This window comes from Mycetomoellerius zeteki, unplaced genomic scaffold (assembly GCF_001594055.1).
Source record: "Mycetomoellerius zeteki isolate Tzet28-1 unplaced genomic scaffold, Tzet1.0 scaffold62, whole genome shotgun sequence".
Lineage (NCBI taxonomy): Eukaryota > Metazoa > Arthropoda > Insecta > Hymenoptera > Formicidae > Mycetomoellerius > Mycetomoellerius zeteki.
The window spans coordinates 3,545,470-3,566,482 of NW_017257632.1; the positions used below are offsets into that span (position 1 = coordinate 3,545,470).

A 21,013-nucleotide genomic window follows, 5' to 3' on the forward strand; every position below is an offset into this window, starting at 1 on the left:
GCTCTGCAACCAGTCAGAAAACAGGATTCCGATGAATTTTGCTTCGTATTATCGGAATCCTGTTTTCTGATTGGATGCAGAACGTCGTACGACGAAAATCGGATGCAGTGTGAATCCAGCAATTGGACTGCAATGCTTGCGACGCTGCGATACGACTAATATAGAACCAGCTTTAAATGGTTTTATTAAAAATCACTTTTTCATCGAAATAATAAATATAATACTTGCAATTCGACCCTAATATATTGTAGACAATGATATTTATTAATGTTATTATTGTACAAAGATACAAAAACGATATTTCAAAGTATTTCAAGTGCTGATAAATATATACAACTTAACTTTACCTTAATTTCGCTTCTAATTAAAAATGTTAGTTCCTAAAAAAATGAATCAATCGAGTTATATTGAGCCCTCGTTATTAATTGCTTTCCATTTGTACACAAGTGAAACTGAGCCTGAGTATTTCATACTCAGATTAATGACGTCATTATTTGCTTTCTTTGATAAAAAATTATCACATGACAGCACAGTTGAGCGCTCAGTGAGCTCTTATATCTGTTTGGTCTATATTTTTAATTCTAACGGAATATGCCAATAAAATGCAAGCGCTCACTGAGCGGTTGTAGTACTAAATGCACCCAATGCATCCAATCTCTCACTGAGCGCTCAGTGAGCTCTTGCATCCGATTAGTATATTCCGTTAGATCTAAAATTAATTACATTGGGTGCATTCAGTATTACAACCGCTCACTGAACGCTCAGTGAGCGCTTGCATCTTATTGGCATATTCCGTTAGAATTAAAAATATAGACCAAACAGATACAAGGGCTCACTGAGCGCTCAGTAAACGGTCATAGTACTGAATGCACCCATTTAGAGCGCGAAAATGGCATTACAATTTATTAAAAGCAGTCAAGAAAAGTTTTAAAATCTATGTAAAAGTCATAAAGAAGACTTAATCTGTTTATATAAAAGTATACAAGATATTATTTGTAATACATTGCAAAGAGATTTAAAAAACGATTTTCTACCTAAACGATTTGCAAAGATATAAGAATGATTTTCTATTTTCTATAATCTCATTCACTTATAATTCTGAAATACTTTTGCAGTTTAATCGTGACTTTTCCTTTATAAACTATAAAACTAACTACGTCGGATAGCAGTCCATTCGTTAAAAATGTATTATGCATTTGGCAATTCATTATAAATGCAATTTTTTTTTATTATACACACATATAGTGTACATATAGTGAATTCGTACTCGATTTGAATTAATCTAACAGATATAGTTTAGCCTAGATTTAAATAATTGCTATAAAAAGCACAAATATTTAATATAGCTTATATATGAAAAGGCACGTCTTTTTAATTATGATAAAGTGGATTTGAAGAGTTAATGATCGCGATTCCATCTCCAAATTGTTGCATCATCGCAGACGCATAATAACACGGAGCCATCTCGGCTTAGGCTAGTTTGGCGAATCGGTACGGTGCAACGGGGATGCTGAAGAGACCAGCTGCGTGCTTGTCCAGGTTCATCTACGTCCAAATCCCAAACATAAGTGCGGCCGACCTGATTCCCTAACGCGATCGTGCGCTGCCAAAAATCCATGGAGAAGCGTATAAACCAAATATCACATTCCTTAAACTCGAAACGATGTAAAACCGTCGCGCTTGTTTCTCCATTGCGTAACTGCGAGTCCTCGAGTCTACCCGGTTTCCAGCATACGATACAGTTTTCACAGGATTTGCTCAGGATAAAGTCACCGAACCACTTCACGCAGTCCACATAATTTCGATGAACGTCACGAGTGGTAAAGTCTGGAAAATGTTGCAGTATTGAATCAAAGGGCCTGCCATTGCGGGTGGGATTGCAATGATAGGATTGTTTTATTGCGTCCTGCATGTCTGGCTTTTCCAAAGACCACAACTTAAGAGCATGATCCATTCCGCACGAGATGATTCTTTGGCCCTTTATGTCGAAATCAGCGCTCAAGACTTCGTCCCTGTGGCCCTCCACGCCACCGAAGATCGCGATACACACGTCCGTTTTGATGTTCCATAGTCTTAGAGCATGATCTTTCGATGCTGATAATAGAATGTTCGGATCTCTTGGATGAATCTTTAGCTCATTTATCGCATGCCCATGGCCGATGTAATGCTTGATACAAGTCATTGTCGCAGGACTTATAACTCGGATAACTCCACGGGATCCCGCCACAGCTAGCAAAGGCTTCCCAGAATCGTCGTATGTCCACGCGCATGTGTAAAAATTCTCCTCTGTGTCTGGATCGGCGTAACATTGTTGTAGCTGTATATTTCCATTCTGCGGACACTCGTAGATGCTTACGCGATTGCTACCCACAGAGGCAAATATCAATGGTTCGCCTTCCTTCAAATGATAATTGAATTGTACGCCAAATAAGGGCTGCCCGTGATCTTCCTTAACACTACAGCAAAATTTGTACATTGGTTTGTCTGTACAAGGTTTGTATTTTGCCGTCTTACTCCTGCGACGGCCTTTTCGTTTATAACGGGCGCTACGAGTGGGCGTATCGCTACGGTGAGTACCAGCGGTGGAATTGCTTCCAATGCTGCATTCTGTCACGTCACTGTCGTTCTCGCTGTCCTCTTGGCTGGAAGCGTATGTCTTACCACTTGATTTTTTCATCTCGATGTTAATCTTAATGATTTAAACAATATTATTGACAATTGATGATAATTTAATATATAGTTTTTGAAAAAAAATATGTGTAAATTACTAGCAAATCACTTTACTAGCACCTCACTATTTTTGTAATCTAGTTGTATTGTGCAACAGTTCCAATAACAGGTATACCACTGTTTAATCCCAATATTCCTTCTGTTATATTTAGAATTCTGCTTCCTAAAGAGACACAGGCTTTCTTATTCTAAAATAAAAAGTACGTTTTGAAATATATAAATTATAATTTGTAGAATTTGTGTGTATGTATACAGGATGATCCGAAATTCTCGCATTCGGAGTACAGGACATGATACTTTAAGCTAAAACAAACAACTTTTTCCTTTAACAAAATTGCGCTCAATAAATAATTTTTGCGCTTATTTGTTAATTTTCAACCTGCTCTTCTGCAAAAACTACTTGTCGGACGCAATTTTGCTAAAGGAAAAAGTTTGTTTTAGTATGTCATCAAATTTCATTTCCGTATGTCATCAAAGATTATTTCTATGTCATCAAATTTTGCTAATAATTAAATTGGTTAATATGAATCACCCTATATATTTATAGCTTTGAATATAAACTTACAGAAATATTAGCAGAGAGAAAACGAATATTATAATCGTGACACAGTTTCTTAGATTTATGGATCAATCCCATAACATTGGATATTCCATTACAATTTACTATGCAAACTGCACCAGACAATATATAATATTCATCTATCCTGGCTATGTTAGCTTCTATCTAAAACATTATTAATAATAATAAATAGAGATCAATAATCATTAATTAATAATAATTAATAAATAACTAAAGATAATGAGTCATTTAATATGATAAAAAGATTATATTGAAAATTATTTGCAAAAGAGACTTACTTCTAACAAGGTGTGTGAAGCTCTTAAGTCAAAAGGAAAAATGATAAAATCCACAGAGATATCTATCCTCGTTTTTATAACATCCGTAATAGATTCACACTGATGAACAGATATCTGCCACTTCCTTTCTTTTGCACTTTGATGTAAGCCCTCTGATATTTTCTGGCATAACTCAGCTGATCCTACTATCTGGAAAGAGATGTTCTAAATATAATAAATATATTTACTATAGTTATATACATATAATAACAGTTACATATTTAACGCTGCTGATATACATAATATCCAGTAAATTGTGATATAAACTACATAAGAAGTTAATTTTCTTTGTCTATTTTTTACTTATTTTATTATATTGGTTTGTTTATAGATATAATAAAAAAAATATCATGTACTTACAAAATGACAAAACAAATTAAAATTGAATTATGCTTTGGATATCATCATCAGGCATATACATATACAGATTATATTCAATTCCACCATAGTTATACCTTAATACACCAAAAAACCAAAGCTACATGCATTTACGTTTTGTTAATTATGATTAACAAAAAGTAAATTACAAATAACAAATTAGCAAATTACAAATAACAAGCGTAGAGGTTACGTTCAGCAGAAAAGACAGCTTTGTAACTGTTGTAAAATTCTTGAATAAGATTGGTTTATACATTTAGATCCAATGAGCAACTAAGGGCAAGATAAATCATATTTAAAGAATTTTACAACAGTTGCAAAGTTGCTTTTTCTGCTTTAAGGTGGTTCTCTAGTAAAGTGCCGAAAATATATAATTTAGGATGTGCCTCACCAGGGTCCACCCAAAATTACAACTACTTGCATAATTTGGATAAAATATTAAAAATACGTATATATCTTAATGAAATAGTATGGAACATACGATAGTAAATCAAGAACTGCATCTTCATCGAACGAAAACAAGATGAGATTATGTTTGCTTTTCGAGGTTAAATTTATATGCAAGTTTATGCACGTGAATATCTTTCCAAATTGGCCGTTGACCTATTACTTTTTTATGATCATTAAAATCGTAATTTTTTTTAAACTTATTATAATCTTGTTTTTGAGAAAAGTCGATGGTAAGATTTGTGTGCAGTTAGGCCCAGTTCCACAACTCACGGTTAACTCTTAACCGAGGTTCAACTTGCTTCTCATCTCTTTCCAATTCTAGAATTCTATAATTGGAAAGAGACAAAGAATAAGTTGAATCCCGATTAAGAGTTAACCGTAAGTTGTGGAACTAGACCTTAGTCAAAGAAGCGTCTGTGAGCCTTATTTGTCACTAAGTTATATGTGAAAGATTACATTTTTTTTCTCTCTTATTTCATCGTTAACCTACCATAGAATTTTGTACGTGTCAATTTCGGTACTTCGACTTCATTATATAAAAAAATTAGACATTTCTATGGTAACTCGATTTACTAAAGAATCACCTTAAGGCGAAAGTCTATAAAGAAACCTTACATAGTATTCTAAGACCACGGTTTTCACTTTTCTCCTAAAAATACACGAAATACAGGAATGTGAATAACAAAACTTTCTTTTTTTCTTTTACCGTCACAGACGCACCATAAAAGCAATTAGACACTCGCCTCCCCGAAACGTGCCGTTTTTAAAGATTTCAGCCATGACTGTTGACAATGTTGACCACTAAAGATCTGTTCTTTCTGTTATTGCACTGAACTGCACTGAAGTTTTCTATCACGTTTTCGCTAAACTGCAAATATATATCTATTTCAGTTTAAGTAGAAATATGTACCAATTCAACTGCCAAAAAGAACAGACAAAGATGCGTTCCGAGTTGCGCATGAAGCGCATGATGTATCGTTTAATGCCTAATTCACACTGGACGCAGCAAGCGTTAAGCAGCGGAGCAGCAACCAATCATTGGCTGCGTTCAGCAGAACGTTTGTTTTACAACTGTTGGAAGTTTCCTTCGCGCTGATTGGATCATACTTTTAGATCTAGAAGAATGGTCCTATCTCAGCAGACAATCATAAAACGGTTGCAAAACTGTTGAGTCTGCTGAACGCAACCATTGGCTGCGTTCAGCAGAACGTTTGTTTTGCAACTGTTGGAAGTTTCCTTCGCGCTAATTGGATCATACTTTTAGATCTAGAAGAATGGTCCTATCTCAGCAGACAATCATAAAACGGTTGCAAAACTGTTGAGTCTGCTGAACGCAGCCCTTGGCTGCGTTCAGCAGAACGTTCGTTTTGCAACTGTTGGGGTGCGTTCCAAAACTCGACTCTATCAACTCCGAGTATCATTTATCCTTGTTCTTCATCGAATGTTGAACAAAGATAAAAGGTACTCGGAGTTGATAGAGTCGAGTTTTGGAACGCACCCTTGTAAGTTTCCTTAGCGCTAATTGGATCATACTTTTAGATCTAGAAGAATGGTCCTATCTCAGCAGACAATGGCTGCGTTCAGCAAAACATTCGTTTTGCAACTGTTGGAAGTTTCCTTCGCGTTAATTGGATCATACTTTTAGATCTAGAAGAATGGTCCTATCTCAGCAGACAATCATAAAACGGTTGCAAAACTGTTGAGTCTGCTGAACGCAGCCATTCATAAAACGGTTGCAAAACTGTTGAGTCTGCTGAACGCAGCCATTGACGAATATCAAGCGTCAATTTTGATCACATGATCTATTTTGACGCTGAAAATGAGCGTCAGCATGAAAAGATACCTTAATGCGGGGTCTACAATAGAAGTTGTAGCGGTCGTAAGGTCTTAAGTCGTAGAAAATTGATCAATCACAGTTGATTATTCTTCTCATATTCGACTGTGATTGGTCAATTTTCTACGACTTGAAACCCTACGACTGCTACGACTTCTATTAGGCCTGTTCTTTTTGTCTGAACTTTTGCACCAGTTCATCTTTCTTCCTCTTCTTTCCTTCCGGAGAGAAAAGAAAGAAAGATGAACTGGTGCAAAAGTTCAGTCAAAAAGAACAGGCCTATTGTAGACCCCGCATAAGGAGTTGTTGAAGCATGTTGAAGCTTGCGATGTAAACAAATCTTCAGTAAGCGGTTGTCGTTCTGAATGTATGTGCTGTATCGATGGTTGATGCCAGACATAACCTACCGCGATTTAAATACCGTCGCGGTTGGCTCTTAGAATTTGTATAATGGTATTGTCGTGACGTTACTGAGATTCTCTACGGTTTGACATGAATTCCCAACAAATATTTCAATTTCCTCATAGACTTAGAGCAGCTTTTAGGCCATTGACATCCAAATTTAATGACATTGGCATTAAAATTAGGAATTATGAGATACCTGAAAAAGTTAAGGGCACATTTCTCGAACGCTGGGGTAAATAATAATAATATTACAAAATATGTGGTTGAATTATCACATTTTATTGTTATTTGAATAATATCTAAATAGTTTTATTGTTTTACAGCGAAATATTGGCACGGTCTGTATATAGATTACAAGGACGTCGCATTAGATACAGTCAAAGATTGCACAGAGCGTCCTGTACGTGCTACAATATATATTACACGTGCGTATCGCTTTTTGAGTGTGTCCGCAGATTATGTCACTTTCGAGATGTGACATGTATAATGATAATATGTAATAATATTTATATCTGTATATGAGAATAATTTGTATTATTATAGTTTTAGGAAGCTGCTTCTACTCTAATCGACACAATCCAGACGAAACTATGTTCAGGGAACAATTAATGCAAAGCAGTATAAAGTTAATACAAGTAGGAGAACCCATACGCAATCCTGTCTCTGTACAGCACATCAAATGGTTGGAACAGTGCTACAATGAAGGGATAATCAGGAGACTAAATTTAGGCGTTTTGTCTCTGATTTGGTTGGATAATTATGACAAAGATTGTTCCTCGTATAAGGCTGTCTGTTCTTACTTAAAACCACGATATGTAACTTTCTATGAAAGAATAATAGATGTAGGCTTTCTAGAAAAGTGGTGGATATTAGATAGGAAAATGAAAGACTATGATGTAAACGAGGTTGAATTCTATGTTGCAGGAACTGTATAAACAATACAGGTACTGTTTCATTATGTTAAATTTTGATAGGAAACGATTGTATTAATTATGTAAAAAACTATACATTTTTAAGTTTTGAAAAACGAGTATATATATATATATATTTGTAAATTACAACCAAGATACAAAAGATCTTAATATAAAATTTGCTTAGTAAAACAACTGTATTTGTGAATATATAGGCATAATTGTTAGAACTGAATAAATTGAAAGATTATTATCATAATAAATCATCTCTATTCTGTTCACAGAATATGTTGATTAAAATTCAATAGAAAAATATTTTAAATTTATCCAAAATATATTAATTCAATGACTTAGAATAAATTAATAATGTCTGAGAAAACAAGTTAAATCCATCAGCATTTACTGTAATTCTTTTCTAAAAGAAATCTAATTATACTCACAAGATTCTTTTTCAGGATTATCGCGATATATCTTCTTCATAAGTTTCCTAAATATAAAAATATATGATATTTACGTTTATTTATATTACTAGATAGATGTGATTTATCATTATACAATTTTCAAACAGTCTTCATTCACGAGACAGCAGTTAACCATCTAAAATATAGTCAATATTATTTTAATATTAATTGCTATGAACAGTATTAAAAAAAATGTATTATATCATTGATATTATACATTACCAATTTGTGCGTAAATTAACGCTGTACGGCGCGGAATGTAGATCATCATTTTGTTTTGATATGCAGAAAATGATTCTGGTTGCGTAAAATGTTGCACGCTCGTGTCTACGCGACATTCTCCTCCAAATTGTTCATCGTCGCTGCACAAAACGATCTTGTACGTTCCTGGATTTTTTACACCGACCGGATAATCGGCGAATGACTTGACTGGATGAAAGTTAAAGACGAATGTGAGATCACCTCGGTCAAAGACAATCACTTTATCATCTTCGTGCTTCCAGCTCACATAGCCCTATAAATTCAAATATCAATCACTTTATCATCTTCATGCTTCCAGCTCACAAAGCTATATAAATTGAAACGTCACTCTTGATTCTTTAAATTTCTTTAATCCTTTATTGTCGAACATCAAAACTATTCAGATAATGACGAAAACACAAAAAAAACTTATAAAGCTACTTACAGGATGGGCATGCAACCATCCATACTTCTCTTCGAGCATATTTACAGCGCGATCCCAATTGTTCATACATTTATACTTCAGTAATTCGTCGTCCACTAAATTCCACTGACGTCTGGCATAATGGTAGCTATCTCCATTTCCGACCCTCGGAAAATCTAGCCATTCGGGATGACCAAACTCATTGCCTGCAAGATATACATCAGAGTATCTCTGATTGCTCATATTTTTATTCAATCATAATTTAAATGAATTTTGATCGTGTATCTCGAGATACAACTGCTCACATATAGTAAGAGATTAATCTAAAATTATTTATTATTTATTTATTACTCACCCATGAAGTTTAGATAAGCTTCGCCACCCAAAGCATGCGTGATCAGCGTGATTAGATTATGAAGAGCAATGCCACGAGAAATGATATCACTTTGTGAACTCAAAGTGCTCATGTGCGTATACATCTCCTTATCCATGAGCCAGAATGCAATCGTCTTATCACCAACGAGGGCTTGATCGTGAGACTCGGAGTAAGCGACCGCTTTCTCCATCCATCTTCGATTGGAGAGTGTCCAGCAAATCTCGCCAATCTTCCAATCTTCATCTTTAACCTCTTTTAATAATTTAATCCATTTGTCAGGAATAGCCATGGCTAAGCGGTAATCAAATCCCATACCACCTTCAGCGACAGGCCTTGGGTATTTTGCGAAATATTTATAAAATTATTTATGTAATTAATATTTTCATCTGTTTTGATTTACTAAAGTTGATATAAGTCTTGTACCTGCAAACACCTGGCATTCCACTAACATCTTCGGCAATTGTGACAACTTCGGGATATATTTCACGCAACATATGATTAGCGAGCATCAAATACACTATGCCCTCCACATCAACATTCAAACCATAATATTCATCATAATGACCACTAAAACCTTGTCCCAAGCCTCTTGAGTGATACAACATTGATGTGACGCCATCAAACCTGCCAAATAATTGCAATTTCAATAAAATATTTGTTATATTATGAAAGTCACAAACTTTTGTATAATTAGATCTGTTCTTATAAAAAACTAAGTACCTGAATCCATCAAAACCATATTCCTCGATGTACCAACGCAAATTGGATAATAGGAACCGAAGTACCTCGTATTCCGCGTAATTGAATAGCCTGCTGTCCCACAACGAGTGTTCACCGCGAGAACCGCTATGGAAGAAACATGCGTCTGTACCATCAAACATATTCAGTCCGTCCAAAGTATTCTTGGAAGCATGCGAATGTACCACATCCAGCAGAACATAAAGACCATGCTGATGTGCCACATCCACTAGCTCTTTTAACTCTTCTGGATTTCCATAGCGAGACGAAACCGCATAGAAGGAAGTCACCTTTGATTTTAATAAAAGAGACATAGAGCTGATACTTACATACATAATTATATAATTAATTTTATAACTGTGTATATAAATAATACAACCTGATATCCAAAACTAGCATAGTAAGCGTGCTCCATGATCGCCATTACTTGTATCGAGTTGTATCCTTGCTTAACAATCCGTGGTATCACATCCCTAGCAAATTCCAAGTAGGTGCCAACGCGACATTCTTGGGTACCAATTCCAATATGACATTCGTAAATTCTGAGACTCTCTGGTTTCTTTGGTTTGGGATGTTTGAACTTGTATGTCTAGAAAAGAAGTATTATAAATCTTTTTGTCACATCTCTCCCAGAAGCATTTCTAGTGACCATCCAATACATTTTCTGGATGCCATATACGTTGTTTGTAAGTAGTCCCTTCAGATTTATCCGGTTTCTGTGTTACATAAGTCGCCCAGGGACTCAATCTTTCAAGCAGCTCGTTATTGTGATTCTTGATAATCAGCTTTATTTCAGAGTTATGTTTCAAAGGACAACTCCCATCTGCATTCGGAGGTAGATGCAACTCCCACTTGCCATATTCTAATTTTTTATATGGTGTAGCAGTTTTTTGCCAATTATCTAAACAATGAAATAGTTATATTAATTAAAAATAATCCTGATTGAATATTAAATATATTAATATAACCATAAGAAAATAATACATACTAAACTCTCCAGTTAGAAATACTTCCTGCGCACCAGGTGCCCATTCCTTTGCGACAACACTATTATCATTTTGGACATGAATACCAAAGCTCTCATATGCAGTAGTAAATTGCCTAAGGTCTCCATCTCCCTCTTCTATTCTTTCAATATAATCCTTAAACAGGGCATATCTAGAAAGGTGATGTAGCATTACCAGAATATTTTCAACGAATTATTGTTAGGAGCGACGTCGCAAAATAGTGCAAATCAGGCATAACCTTTATATACAAAATCACTACAAATAAAAATACCTTCGTCGAATGTCATTCTCGTACGGCTTCAGATATGGATCTCTCTCAAGGAGGGTTTTTATCTCCGGTACTTCAATTTGCGAGGGATCCATGCTGGACCACTTGCCACCCATGTTTTTACCAGGATACCTTGTGCACAATTAATGAAATTGGTAGCGTGATCACGGCATGGACCGGCTGAAATTTGAATGTCAGATCAATGTCACGATCCCCTCTCCGTTCGACGTCAGTCGGTCAGTGGAATATAAGTGTACTACTGTTGGTACATACCTTCGAAAAGGCGGAATGGAGCTTAGATCACATGGCAGCCGGATATAACAGGAAAAAAAAACAGAAGATGCCACGCGATTACCGACTTACGTAATCACGAATACGCATTGACACCCACGTCGCGTGACGTCGTGAGAACGATAAGCTTTGGTTTGGCGGCTCTTAATCTGTACGCCCACCCCTCCAAGTTATGACACCACCATGTGCCGCCATGTTTATTCTCGGAATGTTTACTATTTACTCATTGACGGAGTCAGCACTCAACAGAGCACGGCGGTATTGGCGGCCCTGACGACTTTGGCTGCGTTCCAGTGAGCTCCAAAATTGGGCTCCATGTAAAAGAAACATTCAAATGTCGGTTAAAAATTTCATTTGTATATCGTTACATATTCCGAGAATATTCCATATATATTCCATATATATTCCCCAAAATTTTCAATTTTCTAAAAATTTCAGGTCAGGTTGTCCATGAATTAATTTTAAAACAAAATTTTACTTTGGAAAATACAATGGCTGCGTTCAGCAGAACGTTTGTTTTGCAACTGTTGTAAGTTTCCTTCGCGCTAATTGGATCATACTTTTAGATCTAGCAAGCGCTGAGAACTCAGTGAGCGCTTGCATCTTATTGGCATTTCCGTTAGAACTGAAAATATAGACCAAACAGAAACAAGCTCTCACTGAGCGCTCAGTGAGCAATTGTAGTACTAAATGCACCCATTTTTACCTTGGAGTTTAATTTTAGGGCTCAGCAGCTCACTTCACAGATGAAGTGCTGCGCAGTGTGTGGAAAATGATGAAATGTTCAGTATATTGTGTGAATACTTCTTGTATATTTCACGAAAATCGCTAGCGAGCGAGCTATTTTCCTCGAAGCGAGGAAATACGTAAGGTGAGCTATTGCGCATAATGGCGGTAGCAATACTAGAAATAACCAATCAAATGTGTTCCAACATGTACTTTCTGATGTATAATAGCGCTGGTTATACTGGAATAACCAATCAAATGTTGTCCAAATTTATTCTCCTACTGCGCATCCACGGGAATAGCTCACCTTACGTATTTTCTCGCTTCGAGGAAAATAGCTCGCTCGCTAGCGATTTTCGTGAAATATACAAGAAGTATTCACACAATATACTGAACATTTCATCATTTTGCACATTCTGTGACGATTCTTTTACTGTTTCGGAACATTCAGTACATTGGTAATACGAATCGAACTTCCCGTGAATATTTAGCATTAGCTGGGTATACATTATCGAATTCGATTGAACGCACTAATATGTATTGATACATACAAAGCTATAATTATATTGTACACTCATTTAATCCGAGTGTAAAAATGAAATGCAAATATTTTGAATTATAAAATATTTTATCTAACAGCACACACGCACGCACGCACAATAAAATGATGTTGCGTCATTTAACTCGTTTCTGTATTTATAAAATATGAAATTATTAAATATATATTAAATGCACTTCTTTACATCAATTATGTACGACGGTTTAATATTATAGATATAATATTATAGAAGCTCTAGTTTAATGTGCAACAGTACTTGAGGGCGTCCAATTGCATTCGGTAAACAAAAATTCGGTCCTGGCCATGGCTGTTCGCCAAATGGCGGACGTTTTAAACAAGTATTATGTAATGGAGCGTCTAACACTATTTTTTATATGCATTAAAAGGGAGAGAGAGAGAGAGAACAAATAAGCAAAAACAAGAGCATTCGAGAATCAATAAAGAAATTTTATTGGAGATACACGAAGACGATTCTAGTATTACATAAGAATAATACTGACGATTCGTGAATACTCGTGTGTACTCGTGAGTACTCATGTAAGTACACAATTAACGTACAATTTACATAAATTTATTCATTGATATATATTTATACAAATGCAAAAATTACCCTTTTCGATAGCTCAAGCGATATATAGACATCGTGGAATACATTAATTGTGATGCGCTCAAGCTAAATTATATCGTCGCAATTTGTGAATTATGCGCTGACCCACGGTTTAATTGAATTTCGCGTCAAGAAATAGAATAAGAGAGAATCGTATGTAATTAATAGAAATTTATTATTAATTGAATTGTTTTTATACTTATGAATCACACTAACTAATGCTCACAAAGTATAAAAAAATAAATAAATACAGTTTTCAAAAAGTATTTACGTGATATTAGATTCTGAAAGACCCGACGGTGGTCAGATACCGAACGTCTTGGCGGCTTTGGTCCATTCTTATCTTAACTAAGCATTAAGAATTCGTTCAAAAAGAAATATATATACTTATAGTTAATTCTTAAATAAAGTGAAGTTATAATTAGCGGAACGCGCGAATTGTTGGTATTTCAAGATTTATCCTCTCTTGTTTTTTTCCTTTCGTTGTTCTTTATATATGTATATAATGCATTCCTATATATAAACGCAAATATATTTAAAATTTGAGAGGATCACAAGCAAATTTGTGACAAAGCATTGAACTGTTTTAAGAGAAACACTTATGATGGGAAATAGGAGAAAAGTATACATTTTAATTTCATGAGAGATTAAATAGGTATGTTAACGTTAGCGTCTTGGATTATAAGATTAAAGTCGTATTCAAGATTTCATTATACTTGTAGGAAGAAAAATTAGCCCTGGCTAAACGTTCGGATGAATTTTTTTACCTTGGAATCAATCTTTTAACATAGTGACCTATGTGGCATGCGTCTTGTTAGTGGGCTTTTGGTTTCGAATTTGATTTGTTAGTGTAATTTACGGTACTATTTATGGGAGTATTATTGACCGAAGTGTCAGATACTTCGTCGCTGCTATTACTGCGAATATCACCTTCCATCTGTAATAGTTTTTCCAGAAGAAAAGATTAGCATGTAGATGTGTGTTCATTAATATCAAAAAAATATCCCAATGAACGTGCACGCGACAATTTATATAAATCAGCAGCACATACCTGACCAGCATTGAAAGCACGGTATGCGATCTGAATGATTAAATAAGTCCAAATTGCGTGGAGAAACAGTAGTAAAATTAATAAAGAATTAAAGATATAATACGCGAAGAACATCGGTACTATCTTAGGCGCCTCTATAGATGTACTGTAACATACAATAGATTGGCATCAGTATTAAATAATCTGCACATTTAATCGCTCAAAATCTAAATATATTAATACATACTTATAAATTATCCAAAATGGGTACACGCCCATACGTGTTACAATCCAGAGAATTGTAAACGCAGCAAATATACAGTCGCAAAGTCTTTGATAATTTGCATACTTGGTCAATTTTGCCGCCTGCGAATTAAAAATAGTGCGTATAAATTGAAATATAGAATATAGTTTTTCTCTTTCGAACATTCTTACCTCCAAGAGTATATCCGCAGAATCGTGCACAAGCAAGACCAGACTACCGATCCTCGTTAGATTTCCGACCCACGAAAAACACATAAGTGCAATTGTAGCTATGTGATGAATAAACATCTGCCAAAAATCTTTCCTTTTTACATCAAAGAATTGAGAAAAGCTTAATGCCCAGTAAAATGACATTGATATCATGTAATACCACCACACATCATCGGTAACGGGATGATAAGGATAATTATAAAAACAATATTTTATGTCCCAAAGCCACGGTTTATCCCATAGGACAACAAGGCCATAGAAGAATGAATACGTATAATAAAAACATCTCCAACTAAAAAAAAAAATCGTACATGTGTATGATGATTTGTCAACGTAATAACGTACTTATGCACGATACGAGACAGGTAATTAAGACGATGACTAACCAACTTTCGCAGAACTTTGTAAGAGTAGACGGCTTGTCTTGAGAACGACGCAGCCGAAGCCACCTCTCTACTTGCCTTTCAGACCAATCTAATTGTTTAGCCAATGCCAAAATCTTAAAAACATAGAGTTATGTGTTACAAAGTGCTCATGTAGCAAACAATATATGTACATAAAAACATATATATCAATTAGCACTATTTATACTATTTTTAATATTCCTGATATTTTTCTTAACACGTTGAATATCACGCTGATATTACTTGCCCAAGGCACCAATATTAAAAATATTAACATTTATGTGTTTCTATTAATCTTGACATTGCGCCGATCACCAGTGCATTCAATCTCCATGGCATTCAACGTGTTAATATATGAATAAAAAATTTTCTTTGTATAAACATTTAATCATTATTGATGGTCATTGAGGTCATATGAATTATAAGTTATATATATTTAATATTAAATTTTTTTACATTAGTCACTCACCTGTTTATACTTGGTTTTTTTACTAAGATATGCTTTTTCTAATATCTCATTGGATACTGCCTTTTTGCTCCTAGTATTTTTTATAGAAAGCGATTTTCCAAAGGGAGCAAACCAATACCTATTTAAACATTAATTATATATACATGTGTTACTTTGAAGGTTCGTATAAATCTTTTATTATGTATTAGATATTACATTTTGCAATTTCATTGATGTAATCATTTCGATAGCAATGTACATAAATCTAATTTTTTTTTTTAAATAAAACATTAATATGTAAAGAAAATGTCTTACTCGAGATCTGAGTTAGATTTTATAATTAGCTTAATAATATTTCACAGTATGAATTTATATATACACTACTCAACAAACTTAAAGGATCACTTGTTCCACCCTATAAAAATAGGCAAATTTCAAGATAGAATAGCTTTGTTAAAAATCATCGTATCGAGATGTTTTTTTAAACATTTCGATACGATGATTTTTGACAAAGTTATTCTATCTTGAAATTTGCCTATTTTTATAGGGTGGAACAAGTGATCCTTTAATTTTGTTGAGTAGTGTATATATCCAGTTCTGTAACTGTGCGCCAATTTAATTGTTTAATTGTCATATCTTCAACAAATATTTTCTTAATAGATATCATAATAGATATTATGATAAATATCACTATGCATCAGTGATTGAATTGTTAAACATCCATTACAGGATATAAGAAGGTTCAAATTGGAACCCAAATTGAAGTAATATTTTTTGCGTTCTTTACAATGTTTTAAAATGCTTATTAACATCAATATCATTAAATTGCTTATCAATTCAATTTGTAATATTATCTTATCTTAATTTCAGTTTAGAATTTCAAGAGTGAAAATAAAATCGCGTGTGGCGCGCCAATTTACAAAATTGGATGTAGACACTGAAAAAAATGATGTTGCATCAACAGCATTATCTTAATTAAAAATAATTTTGTTAATTCAATAACATCATTAGTAAAACAAATACTTACGCTTTCGTTTTAATAAAATTTTATTTGTTTCATTGATACTGTTGTTATATAAATCGACAAGATTATTTTCAATTAAAATAATGCTGTTAAAACATTTTTTTCAGTGTATAATTTCTTAATGCTTAATATCATATATTTCTAAATATATTAATTATATATATATATATAAATATATTAATTATATATAAATATATTAATATATATATAACAAATTCATCAAAATTATATTGTTAAGCACTAAGATCTAGCTTAGACTGAATAAAGCACTTTCCTTATTCAGTTGTATCGTTTAAATATTGGTCTACTATTAGGATTTGTTTAAAACATTAATATTTTGAAATAAACTATAAAATTTATTTACATGACCAAATAAAGTCTAGGAAGCTTACCTTTCAAGAGTATATCTTATTCCTAGAAGAACAATTGCCATAGGCAGCGGATATATTAAATGCTGATAATTAGCATATTTATTGTCTGCATTTGGACTAATATCCTCCCATGTAATGTTAGGAGGTAACCAAATGTGTGGTGACCAAAAGGTGGCCGATATATTTAGGAAAATATTCATTTCTCTGTGTTCTGCAAACAAATATTCTTGATAAGAAAAGACGTCTAATAACAGGGATTGTAGAAACTACAACTCTAATAATATATATATTATAAATAATACGCTAGTTTTGTATTAATGACTGATGACTTGTTAACAAGTACGAATGCTCAACGACACAAAGGAAAAGTTAAAAAAAATCATGATATCAAGCTACTGAAATTAAACAATATAAATCATTCATACTATCATTGCTGTACTAACACAAATGAGTGAAGGAGTAGAAAGAAAAGATACATGCACATGAATGGACATGCAAGGCGCGAGAGAGAGAGCGAGAGAGCGAGAGAGCGAGAGAGAGAGAGAGAGAGAGAGAGAGAGAGAGAGAGAGAGAGAGAGAGAGAGATGACGTCAGATGGTTGAGATGGGTGAGAAGACACATGCACGCACTCACCCGGAGCCGCTTTGGCCGCTTCGACATGTACGGCCTACGGCGCGATCTGAAACGTGCCACCGAACGGCGGACGGACGAGACGAGACGAGAGTAGTAACTGTAGTGAGGCGAGAGAACGCTCGTGCCACGGGTTGCGCCGTTTTGGCTGTTCCTGCAGCCTAACGCGCGCGTGCGCTATTGGAATTAGTTGGAATGCTGCTCCGATTATCGCCTGAATGAGAATTGAAAAATGAGAAGGGCGACGACGACGATAAGGCAACCTCAATGTCTTACGACAATGGCAGTTAAAACCCGGCAAAGTCGCGTACGTTTTGTAAGCGCTGGGCCTAAGTCTTGCTATCAGTATTTCATCACTGTCGCTATCACCAAGAGGAGCAGTAATAATTAATATATTCAAGATAATAAACGAACGAACCTATTTGGCCGGGTGACTCTATTTCTGCTCGTTCTGTCCGATAGTCACGCCATGCCACACCACGCAACACCGGCCGACATCAGCCGACACTGGACTGCTACCGGCGCCGCAAGGCAAGACTGCAAGAGACGAAACACTTGTAATTAACGATTACCGTACGATTCCGCAGTTGTACGGTGTGTGGTGTGCGGTGTTTCGACACTTCCGAGGAAAGGTGTGCACTGGTGTGCACCCGGCAAAGACGGGCACGTCCGATCGTTTCCGATCTCGGCAACCGTCGTAACTGGCGACTTGCAGTAGTACAGTGGGAATTCTCTCCCTCTCTTTCTCCTATTGTCTGCTCTGTTTTTTACATAGATGTCTCCATGGAATTGATGGAATCAACAACTCTCTCTGTCAGCAACGCTCTGTCGCTCTTCCTCCGGTAGCTTAGTGTCCTCAGCCTTATTCAACAATTCGGTATTAGCTAACTTGTTCCATTGGAAGGTTTTCCTTCATTTAGAATGTTTTAAGATCCATCGAAAGGTCGAAGGAAGATTTTTCAAAAAAGAAATGAAAATGGAAGATATTTTACTAATACAAACTACAAAATATATATACTCTATTTGGCGAGAGGAAATTATTGATCTGCGTTTCGAAACTTTACTCGAGTAATTACTAATTAATATGGTGTCTACAATATAGAAGTCGTAGCGGTCGTAGGATCTCAAGTTGCGTAGAAAATTGACCAATTATAGTCGATTATTCTCTTCATTATTATCCTCGATTATTCGACTATAATTCAGGTTAATTTTCTACGACCTAAGACCCTACGATCGCTACTTCTATTGTATACACTGCGTTAAATCTATAAAAAATATACAAATTTTTGCAGACAGCAAAAGATATAACTTTTTCTCTCTCTCAATCTCACAGATGAGGCATTCCATTGAGCTTCGAAATCACCATTCAAAATTTTTTTTTTAATTTGCTAACATATTCTGCAGATTAAAATACGAGACACATGTTTTTGCAAAAAAAATTTGATATTTTTTTGTTGAGTTATTTACGCTTAAGTTGCAGAAATTCATAAAAAAAAGTCGCTCATGCGAACATTCAAATTATCATATCATACAAAAAAAATGCAAGAAACCAATTTTAAAGATGTTAAATTGTTCTATGGGGATTATTTTTAATTTATCGTTTTCATATAAATAAATTGTTTTCCATTTGTTTATGATTTTTATTAACGTTTTTCATCATCTCGTCAATTAAAAAATTTTGTAAAAATATATTCCTATTTCAACACAATTATAAAGTAACTGAAAATTTCTAAATGGAATGTATAGTTTGTTGTGACGGCGCGGTTTTGCAATACTATAGGACACAATAGAACTTTTTAACTATAGGTACATTCCATTCGAGTTCCATTTTGAAATTTTCAGAGTTACTTTATATTTGAAGTGGAAATATGATATTTTTACAAAATTTTTTAATTGGTGAGTTGATGATGAAAAATGTCAAAGTAACGTTGATGCAACCGGGCTTTAATGACCTGATGGAACAACATCTTAGCTCTACTTGTATTAAAGCTCCACTTTCCGTGGTTTCACTATATCATATATATCATTATTATGTAACTCTAAGCTATAAATTACACACAGTCTCTGTCATGTGAGAAGGGGAGAAAGAAAAAAGCTCGAGATTACCGGTGACTCATCGGACGATTACTCGGAGACTGTCGTTATAAATCATACGATTAACCGACGAATGGCAACGTTTTTAGATTTACTCTTCTGATTTCACAGGATTTACTCTATGAGTAATTGTCGTTTACCGTTGTATCGCTACGTTAACGAAATGCATATTCTGAATGATTTTTCTTCAAAATTACCAAACGACAAACGTACGAACCTGAAACGTTATAAATACGAATGGCGCCCGGAATCTCTTTCTGGGTCTCTATTCTTGAAAAGAAACGTATACGAAATTCTAGAAAAATACTATAGTATACGTAACGTATACGTAACGTATACTGTGATATTTCTCTAGACTTTCGTATACGTTTTTTTTTTTTTTCAAGAATAGGGGCCCTGCTCCGAAAGGTACTCTAGAAAAGCAGATCGTGAAGGCCATCACACTAAAAAAATTTTAGTCGTAATCGTAAGGTCGCAAGTAAATCACAATCACAATCAAAATTACGATCTCGCGTTTAAAAACGCTCGACTGTGATTGGCCGATTTGCTTACGGCCTTACGATTACGACTAAAATTTTTGTACGTGTGTGATGGCCTTTACAGGTGCGTTTGAGGAGTCGCTATTAGCGCTATTTCTGTCATTCTATCCTTGTTTTACGTCTAATAAACAACAAAGATAGAATGACAGAGTAGCGCTAATAGCTAATAGTGATTCCCCGAATGCACCATTAGAACGCCATTGGTCATTGCGACTTTCCGTTAGACGGTCACGGCGACCAATAGCGGCTTACCTATCTCAACGCGGCCGTTTGAAACCCCAGACGACGCAAAGTTCAAAATTGAGAGATAAGACGTTTTCTAGACGCCAAAAATGTATTTTGATTTTGGATACTTTGTGTTGTCTGAATCAGCTGTTCCATTAGGTTATATTTTCTTCTGTTTATCCCTTCAGGGTACAACACTACTATAGCAGTTATTTTTATCTCTGTGCATATTTTTGCAAATTTTTTTCATTACTGCTTTATTTCGAAATTTAAATTGTTATATCCAAACTAAAGACATTGTTCGATGATACTATCAGAGAATTTCTTTCTGATACTATTTTTATGTGTTATATAGATAAAAGGTTTGTCCATAGGAACTGCAATAAGTAGTTATATTATTGGCAGCTCTTGAAAAAAATTAAGCTATGTTCAGATTTCCGTCCGAGTGCCATATATATTATTTTATCCTTGA

General features: G+C 34.8%; 5 protein-coding genes across 7 annotated transcripts; 1 reads left to right on the forward strand and 4 right to left on the reverse strand.

Annotated features, from left to right (window-relative positions):
• Positions 1-1,272: 1,272 nt before the first annotated feature.
• On the reverse strand, positions 1,273-2,857 carry LOC108728600 (polycomb protein eed-B). 2 transcript variants are annotated; one of them, XM_018457241.1, is made up of 2 exons: positions 2,796-2,857; positions 1,273-2,689 (listed from the first exon to the last, which is right to left on the reverse strand). In XM_018457241.1, the coding sequence occupies exon 2, from the start codon at positions 2,675-2,677 to the stop codon at positions 1,400-1,402; it is 1,278 nt and encodes a 425-aa protein (XP_018312743.1). In that variant the 5' UTR covers positions 2,678-2,689; positions 2,796-2,857; the 3' UTR covers positions 1,273-1,399. The 2 variants fall into 2 exon arrangements, with proteins under 2 accessions (XP_018312743.1, XP_018312744.1); XM_018457242.1 differs by having other exon boundaries at positions 2,791-2,831.
• On the reverse strand, positions 2,633-5,368 carry LOC108728603 (uncharacterized). The gene is made up of 5 exons (XM_018457246.1): positions 5,176-5,368; positions 3,589-3,777; positions 3,296-3,454; positions 2,782-2,918; positions 2,633-2,693 (listed from the first exon to the last, which is right to left on the reverse strand). Exons 1-4 carry the CDS (start codon positions 5,233-5,235, stop codon positions 2,808-2,810), a joined length of 519 nt encoding a protein of 172 aa, XP_018312748.1. The 5' UTR covers positions 5,236-5,368; the 3' UTR covers positions 2,633-2,693; positions 2,782-2,807.
• Positions 5,369-6,652: 1,284 nt separating this feature from the next.
• Positions 6,653-7,669, forward strand: LOC108728602 (uncharacterized protein C19orf52 homolog). The gene is made up of 3 exons (XM_018457245.1): positions 6,653-6,926; positions 7,018-7,119; positions 7,238-7,669. Exons 1-3 carry the CDS (start codon positions 6,782-6,784, stop codon positions 7,627-7,629), a joined length of 639 nt encoding a protein of 212 aa, XP_018312747.1. The 5' UTR covers positions 6,653-6,781; the 3' UTR covers positions 7,630-7,669.
• A 305-nt stretch (positions 7,670-7,974) lies between these two features.
• On the reverse strand, positions 7,975-11,646 carry AGBE (1,4-alpha-glucan-branching enzyme). 2 transcript variants are annotated; one of them, XM_018457239.1, is made up of 11 exons: positions 11,393-11,646; positions 11,123-11,299; positions 10,833-11,002; positions 10,504-10,745; positions 10,224-10,433; positions 9,827-10,134; positions 9,530-9,730; positions 9,086-9,438; positions 8,752-8,936; positions 8,289-8,580; positions 7,975-8,202 (listed from the first exon to the last, which is right to left on the reverse strand). In XM_018457239.1, the coding sequence occupies exons 2-11, from the start codon at positions 11,233-11,235 to the stop codon at positions 8,195-8,197; spliced, it is 2,082 nt and encodes a 693-aa protein (XP_018312741.1). In that variant the 5' UTR covers positions 11,236-11,299; positions 11,393-11,646; the 3' UTR covers positions 7,975-8,194. The 2 variants fall into 2 exon arrangements, with proteins under 2 accessions (XP_018312741.1, XP_018312742.1); XM_018457240.1 differs by lacking the exon at positions 11,393-11,646 and having other exon boundaries at positions 11,123-11,382.
• A 1,365-nt stretch (positions 11,647-13,011) lies between these two features.
• On the reverse strand, positions 13,012-18,347 carry schlank (ceramide synthase schlank). The gene is made up of 9 exons (XM_018457244.1): positions 18,102-18,347; positions 17,687-17,897; positions 17,075-17,264; positions 15,680-15,797; positions 15,193-15,305; positions 14,768-15,098; positions 14,580-14,698; positions 14,354-14,498; positions 13,012-14,239 (listed from the first exon to the last, which is right to left on the reverse strand). Exons 3-9 carry the CDS (start codon positions 17,251-17,253, stop codon positions 14,117-14,119), a joined length of 1,128 nt encoding a protein of 375 aa, XP_018312746.1. The 5' UTR covers positions 17,254-17,264; positions 17,687-17,897; positions 18,102-18,347; the 3' UTR covers positions 13,012-14,116.
• Positions 18,348-21,013: the final 2,666 nt, after the last annotated feature.